Raw genomic sequence first — 8,467 nt, forward strand, 5'->3', positions numbered from 1 at the left:
CTGTCTCGCACAAGATTATACATTCTCCTACTTGGTAATTCACTTCTGAAGAGCCAACTCACCTCCAGCACTCATTATCTGAGTGCCTGAGCCCTCTTTTGTAGGTCATCACAATTCAACTTCTTTTGTCCATCTTCCTTCCCTCCCAGTACAAGTTTTGTGGCCGAGAATGCACTTCAATAAACTTCCTGCATACAAATGTCTGCCTTAAAATCTGTTTGCCTTGAATCCAGACAAAACCACTAATGTATATATGACAAATCTAAGACTGAGAAAGCTGAATATCGAAACTGAAACATGGACTCATGTCAGCCCTATCCAAGGGATTGATACTTTTGCCATCCTCCAACATGATGATGAATCTGATGGGCCTGTGTAGACACACTGAAGATTCTAGGAGATTAACAAGTGTATCTCATTTATATCATCTACTTGAATATAGAGAAAGAGCTTAAATAAAATTCATATAAAATATATATCATTTACATAACAAGAGGGTAGGTGACGTGGCCTTAGTGTAGGTGTTTCTGTAAGGTCTTTCTCAGAGCCTCTTTCACATCTTTATTTTTCAGACTGTAGATGAGGGGGTTCAGCATGGGAATGACCACTGTATAAAACACAGAGACAACCTTGTCCTGCTCCATTGAGTAGCTCGATGTGGATCGCAAATACATGAAGAGAATGGTCCCAAAGAAAATGGTGACCGCCACAAGGTGGGAGGCACAGGTGGAAAAGGCCTTGTGCCTTCCCTCTACTGAACGCATCTTCAGTATGGCAATGAGGATGCACAGGTAGGAAATAAGGACAATCACAACACAGCTGATGACATTAAAACTAGAGAAAGCCATGATCACAATGCCATTGATGTGGGTGTCCGAACATGACAGTTTGAGCAGGGGTGGGGTGTCACAGTAGAAGTGGTTGATCCTATTAGAGCCACAAAAGGACAACCTGAAAGTCATGCCTGTGTGGATGGCTGCATTTCCAAAGCCTGCAAGGAAGCAAGTACCCACTAATGAGAAACAAATTCTGTTAGACATGAGAACTGGGTAGAGCAGGGGGTTCCAAATGGCTGCATAGCGATCATATGCCATCGTGGCCAGCAGGAAGCACTCAGTTCCCAGGAAGGAGCCAAAGAAGTAGAACTGGGCAGCACACCCATTAAAAGAAATGGCCTTGTTCTCAGCCACAAGGTTCACCAGCATCTTAGGAGTGACAGAAGAAGAGTAAGAGGCATCCACAAAGGACAGGCTGCTGAGAAAGAAGTACATGGGGGTGTGGAGGTGAGGCTCCATCTTGATCAGTGCAATCATGCCCAGATTACCCACCATGGTTGCCACATAGATGGACATAAACAGTGCAAAGAGGACACCTTGCAGATGGGGATTGTCTGAGAGTCCCAAGAGGACAAATTCTGTCACTTCTGTTTGATTTCTTCTCTGGACCTCTTTCATGAGCCTGATTATCTGAAAGGCAATAAGAGAGATGATGGACACTGCATTTGTTCAAATAAATACATGACAGATTTGTAAGTATATTTCAGTGGAATATATAAATACTAAAAGAAGAGTAAAAAGTGAAGAGCACAGTAAACAAGTGTGTTGGACTTGATCTCAAGTAAAAAACCTGTATCTTTGTACTAGGTGTGCAGCCTACTAATCATCCTGAGGCAAGTGGCTAGTATCCATTAACTATGATTTCACTTATAAAACAATATTTTTTTGGCACCAGGGATTTAACACAGGTGCTTAACCACTGAGCAACAACCTAGCACATTTATTCTTGTTTTATTTTGAAATAAGTTCTCCCTAAATTGTTTAGGCCTCGCGAAGTTGCTGAGTCCAACATTGAACTTTCCATCCCTCTGCTTTAGCCTCTAGAGCTGCTGGTATTACAGACATGTACCACCATGCCAAGCTGATTAAACAATCTTAAGAGATTACTGTATTTATTTTTTATGATAATTAAATTAATTGATAAATTTTAATATGCTTCCTATGTACAACTTCTGGAGAAAGAGCACAGAATGAATTAAACCACTAAATATTCCTTTTCTATACAATGAGTATTAATAAAATATGTTGAAAGTTAGCAATATTAGTCAACCCTGCCAAGCAAGGCAAATAGCTTGATCCTAATGAAGTGGGTGCTTTAAAATTTTTGGCTAAAAGAAATAGAGGATATCTCATATACCCAATATGGTTCTAATGTCACCTCCAACTTTCAGAACCAACATGTGCAAACCAAAAAGAAGTCAGTTAGAATTTTAGGATTTTTAATAATCCACTTCAGTTAATTACAAAATCATATTGTAAGAATGAGGAGAAATCCCTGATGATAATTATTAAAGTTGCCGAAATAATGAAACCTCCTAACGATCAGAATCATCACATCATAAGAGAAACTGCAGCAGGGTAAAGTGAAGGTAGATATCTATCAGTTATGATACATCTCAAAAGGATACAAAAAAATTTTGAATACTTTAATCATAATAAAGTACATTTTTGGAGAGTTAGATATGTTTAACCTGGCTTATGCTTATCCAAGGGAAACACATATGAAAATATCATGATACCCAATTGAACTATCTTTTTTTTTTTATTGTGATGCTTTCAACTGAATCTGGGACCTCATACATACTAGGCAAGCACTCTACCACTGAGACAAATCCCTAGCATAATAACCAATTAAGATACACAATTTTTTGTTCTGATCCACCAGTTAGAATGAATGTAATTAGTAGTAATTTTAAAAATTACCAGAATTAGAAAACACCAAAAGTCAGACACAAAACTTCTATTTGTAATATTAATTTAGGGGAATAATCTGACAGCGGATTATTTAAATAGAAATAAGAGTTATTCCTTGCAAGATATAAATGAAGCCAGATATAGGACAAAAAAGAAAACATAACAGCTATGCCCAGCCTTGTACCAAATAAAATTTTGGATGACACCTATTAATGAAATACTTCTTCAGTTCTTTTACACAATCATGCATCCTTTTTATGGCCTCAAATTTTTAAACAATAGATATAACTGTGCCAGGATGACCATAAAAATATGGCTCAGAAAGTAAGACTAAGTATTAAATCATGTATTAGCCAGAGAAAGTAATTATTGACTGCTGTCTAAAATTAATACATGGGACCAACATTACTCAATACTTTGCTCATGTTGGAGATAAAGATTCCACTGTATCCAGGTGGGGGAAGAGTGGGCAGTAGCTGACTCCATAGGTACCTGTGCTGCCATACAAGAATGGTCTCCAAATTCTCTGTTCAACCTAGTTCCCATTGAGATACACTAAAAAGCATAAGCCTTTCTAAAAACTCATCTTTTCACAGCTTTACACTTTTAAAGCATCCTTGCACCTTTTATCTTAGCTAAACTTTCAGTGAAAAGAGATAAGTAATATTCCAAGAGTATTAAAAAAATGATGTGTTACATGAGGTCAGTGTATTAAGAGGTTCTCGGCTACTCAGGAGTGAATCCCGAGCTGCAGCATAAGTCTCTTGATACCAACATACTTGCTTTGTGGCAAAGGGGATGCAGCTCAAAGGTGAAGAACTTGCATAGCATACACGAGGACTTGGGTTCTATCCTCAGCACAAAAATAAAATAAAATATTTGTTCTTTGTCAACATCACATTGCTTGTTTCTGCATTTCTTTGGCACCAATGTCCCATATACAGGCTCTTCCCAGGAAAGAAGAGTCTGATATTTGAACTTCAACAATAGCATCTCCAGAAATTAAAAAAAAAAGACATAGATTTTGTTTCTTTTACTCCCCAAACAGGAAGTATCCCTGAGAATATAAATCTAACAAAAATAGTGAAAAATTAGAATACCTAAAATGCCCTAGCCATACTAATAAAGTAATAATGGATGAAAAATCACTAGTATTAAAATTATTAAAGTTCTTCGTTTAATGATTTCTTGTGCTCTACAAGTACTGTGCTATTTTTCTTATATTATTCTATTCAAATCCTATAGAATAGGCAGTATTATTCTCTCCTTTTACAGAGTGGAATACAAGGTACAAAAGATTATCTCGTGGAGAATCACAAAGTTAGACTAACGAAGTCTAAACTAGTACTCAGCCATTTAAATCTCACATACTTGACATTTGTGAACATTTAGAATTACTATCAATAATAGATTGAGTATTAATCCATAAAACATTTGATGGTGTAATTTTCAGAGTTCCATTAATAGCTCATAATACACTTAATTACATTAAAAAGTTATTTTCTGGTGAGAAACTATGACTATGATTGCTAAAAATTGCCTTTCTTAGAATGCACATTTACTAATATGCATTACTAGCAAAATATAATTTGTTTTACATTCATCTCCTCATAATTCTGATAAATATGTTTCCTGGTTCTCTGCGATATTCTCTCTCATGCTGTTGAGATTTTGCAGCTAAACTTTGAGTTCAAAGAGAATTACTCCAGGTTTTACATTTCTAAAAGTTTCTGAAAATAACTAAGATTTACTGAGATATATCAGGTGGATAAAACGTCCATATTAATAATACTATTTGCTCCTGCTCATGTTTATCCTAAAGATGTACAAGTCTCTTATCAATAAAATGGATGTAACACTTATTTCACATACTTTCCTAGCTACTCAGTGATTCTGCAAATTTTGGCCAAAGAATGATTAAGGAAATGAGCAGCATAATGAATTTTTCATAATGTGATAATGTTAAATGGATAGGATTCTTTATATCTTTTCCTTACATTTTGACACTGCTTGACTATTATTTTATTCCTTTGCTCATCCCTCTTCTATGCCTAAACTTACTAAAAAAAAAAAAAGAAGGAAAAATACATGTAACTCCTTCTTAGAGAAGATACTCACTTCTAATGTCCCAAGGTAACCAGGGAGCATAGTTAGAATAGACTTAGAGACCACACATTACATATGTTTGAAAACCTAAAACTACTCTGCATTCAGCAATGAGGAAGTTTCTCTCGTTTTTCTCTCTTTCTCTCTCTCTCTCTCCTTTTTTTCCTTTTTCTGAAAGTTAAATACTCCAGCTTAACATGTCAGGATAGTGTACCTTTCAAAATATAAAGTTTATCACTGTGTAGCTGCAATTCAGTTCACAGTTATCTGCAGTTATAGTATTAGGAAGAGACTCCAGAGTAAGCATCCTAACTTATTTAAGTAGAATATATTTCTTGTTCTTTTGACTCTGGAGACTGTGTCCCATAGGCTTCCTAATTGCAATATACTCACTTTTCCCCTCTGAAATTAAGAAAATCACAGGTCTCTTTCATATTTCTGTCCTTTACCCTTAGGATACATGGTCCCAGAGGAGAATGAATTTCAAGTCCCATATTCCTAACCACCATTATGCAACCTTCTTCTGTCTCCCCTGATAAGCTTCTTTTGGAAAAATTAAGAATCCTCAAAATTGCAGTTTCACTCTACTGCTGCACCTCCTTTCTATAAGGAGGCCTGGAAAATGGCTAAGGAGCTGAGTGGAGGATATACCCTACAGAGGAAGAGAGAACAGGCCTATTTGGGACTTGGAATCCTAGGTCTGTAGAATCAAGCTTGTGAGAATTGTATATTTCACTAAATCTCTCTGTGCCTAAGATTTATCATTTCTAATAATTCAGGTGACTCTAGAGGTTGAGTAATGAATGTGAGTTGGTATATCAAATATATATAATCAATGATTTTCCCTTCCCCTAACACACTGTTGCCCACTCTCCAGAATAAGAAGTAGTTATCAGTCTCCATAGTCAAGATTAAAATGCTCAAGAAACTCTATCCTCTAAATACATCTTCTATATAAGGGATTCAGTTTCTGACTCAAATTTATCAGTATCTAATAATTATTTACATTGTTCAGGCTACTTTGAAAAGATTGATTAATACATTTTGCACTAAATAAAGGACTCAAATACTCACATGATGACTGTTTATCATTAGCAATTCAGAGGAGAAATGTTTGCATGATTTTGGTTAAATCTAAGTTTCCAGCAATTGTTTATTTGTTTTAATGATGCCTGTATGGAATGTACAATAAGCTCCTATCAATGCTGAGCATGAAACATAACTGGCAAAAAGTGAATAGTTATTAAAAAACAAATAATTCCCATCAAAGTGTGCATTAGTTGTTTTTTGGAAACAAACTGTAATAAATCTAATGAGATTAAAGTTTGTGTAATTGGAGTATGGGAGGGGATTAGAAGTCAGATCACATAACACTAAGAAGTGAGTGTAAGTGATCCAGGATAATGGAAGCTTGGTAATATCAAATCTGTGAAATAGGGCTGTGGACTTCAAGGGAGAATTGGGTCAAAGATGGTATGAACTGTGGCACCCAGTTAGTTCCAGGCTGTGAAGCGGACATTCAAAAGAGCCTTGGAGTAAGAAGACAGTCCATTTCTGTCTTAGCTTGAGTGTTACCAAAGAGGCACCAGATGATGCTATGTCTCTCTGAAAATGGGATGGGGGCCAATCAAAAGTTAGCATGAAATGTGATCTCCATGGAACTTAGGAAGGATTCACATGGATACATGATTTTGCAAGGAATGGATCTATAAGAATAGATTACTGACCGTTACATTGCAATAAATTTTTATTAAGAACCATGAGATCCTCTCCCTTTTTTCTCCACCTCTCCAATCTCTCCCTCCCTCTCTCTACCTCTCTCTTCTCTATATATTATATTGAATTGCTTTCACATATCAAAAAGGATAAGGGAATAACAGTGGAATGAATCTGACCAAGCTTTTCTATGTCCATATATGGATATACCATGTACATCCTCAAGATAGTAACTAAAAAAAACAAAAAAAAAATCTAAAAATAAATATCAGGAAGATCAGTGGAGTATAGGGAAAGGAGCAGGGAATGGGGCAGAGGAGAAGAGGAGGGACAGGAGAAATCCTGAGGGTTGAATTGGAGCAAATTATATTCCATGCCTTTATAATTATGTCAAAATGAATCCCGTTATTTATAACTACAACGAATGAATAAAAATAAAGGAAAAACCATGGGACCCTTAAACCCAGTGACCAAGCAATCAGAACTTACTCAGCAACTAAAACAGATAATGCTGACTAATAAAGATGTGAACTTCACTCTGGAGGAGCTTAGGCATTCATATGAAACATTAATGAAGATGAAAACTCATTCATCCATCCCTCCTGCTGGTCATTAGTAGGAAAGACCAGAGTTAAATGATAATAACAACTAAAATTTACTATACACGTGCTCTTTGCTGAGTGCCCTTCTAAACACATGCATTTGTCACCCCCACCACAGGTGAACCAACCAGATCTCAGAGAAGCAACTTGTTCAAATAGTTGATTCAGATCAGAGCTGGGATCAGACACAATTTATCCTTACTCCAGAATGTGCACTGCTAAATATATCCATTGCTGCAGCTCCAAAATACCAAAAAAAGATACTAAATATACTTTCTCTGTTAGATATGAGTAACATGTGAACTACAATCACTAACAACTTCAGTTTCCTGTGGGTACAACTTGGTAACTCTGGAGCAGCACTTGCTAGAGTCTGGATGAGGCTGGTTGCTGAGAGAAAGAATCAAGGTTGTTAGTAGAATGAAGTAGAGTGACTCGAGTGACTCAAGTGACACTTAGTGGGCGACATCTCCTTTTGGTTGAGAGGAGTTATTTGATATCAGGCACCTAGTACTTAAACCAGGTCTTAGTGGATAAAGTGCTTAACCTGCAGGAATATTATGGAAATTTATGATTCTCATAGTGATGGGTGAATACTAGAGAACCTAGTGCATGAGAATCCAGGATTCCCAAGGCCTTCAAGGTGTGGGACAGTGTTTAACAACAAAAACTCATGCCCCATGGGATTGTCCAATATCCCAATAATTACTTATGTACTTAGTAGGATTATCTGAACCTTGAAGCTACCTCCATTTTTTTTACATGTAAAAATATTCTCAATGTTAAAATGAAGTATTACTATTTTTTTTTACGAAACAAACTTGTCATGAGTGGATTTATTAAGTAACTCAAGATGGAAAATGGCTTAGAGCTTTCATCATTTTAGAAATTTATGTTCTATACTAGAATGTTGCCAGACCCCTTCAGGTGCTTATAGGATAAAATTCATGAACCTGACTTTTTAGCAGTTATTGTGGGCATAACTATAGCCATCTTCATTTCCCCCACCCCTACTTTATGAATATTGTTCTTATTCTCAAGAGTTAGAGCATTGCTGGTCTCTGTTCCCTCCTTGAGAGATAAAAGATGTTCTTCTCTTTTCTCAAGAAATAGACACTTGCTTTCCCCCAAATCAGGTGATACTTGCTATGCCAGTAGCAAGGACTAAACCTACCCCTAATGGATGGCCATGATTCTGACCTATAAAAGGTAATACTCAAGCGAGAATTGCTGCTGCTCTCCCTGGACTGCTTCTGTGCTCTCTCTCTCTCTCTCTCTCTCTCTCTCTCTCTC

At 36.5% G+C, this 8,467-nt stretch overlaps 1 protein-coding gene across 1 annotated transcript; it reads right to left on the minus strand.

Annotated features, from left to right (window-relative positions):
• Positions 1-512: 512 nt before the first annotated feature.
• LOC114081166 (olfactory receptor 5AP2) lies at positions 513-3,296 on the minus strand. The gene is made up of 2 exons (XM_027922741.3): positions 3,243-3,296; positions 513-1,466 (listed from the first exon to the last, which is right to left on the minus strand). Exons 1-2 carry the CDS (start codon positions 3,294-3,296, stop codon positions 513-515), a joined length of 1,008 nt encoding a protein of 335 aa, XP_027778542.2.
• Between the last annotated feature and the right edge of the window lie 5,171 nt (positions 3,297-8,467).

Source organism: Marmota flaviventris, chromosome 9, assembly GCF_047511675.1.
Source record: "Marmota flaviventris isolate mMarFla1 chromosome 9, mMarFla1.hap1, whole genome shotgun sequence".
Lineage (NCBI taxonomy): Eukaryota > Metazoa > Chordata > Mammalia > Rodentia > Sciuridae > Marmota > Marmota flaviventris.

Bases quoted from the DNA above. Each gene is read 5' to 3' on its own strand.
- LOC114081166 (XM_027922741.3), bottom strand. From the start codon at position 3,296: ATGGGAACTAGGTTGAACAGAGAATTTGGAGACCATTCTTGTATGGCA. The intron at 1,467-3,242 runs GTACCTATGGAG...ATTGCCTTTCAG, and splicing joins ATTCTTGTATGGCAGCACAG to ATAATCAGGCTCATGAAAGA.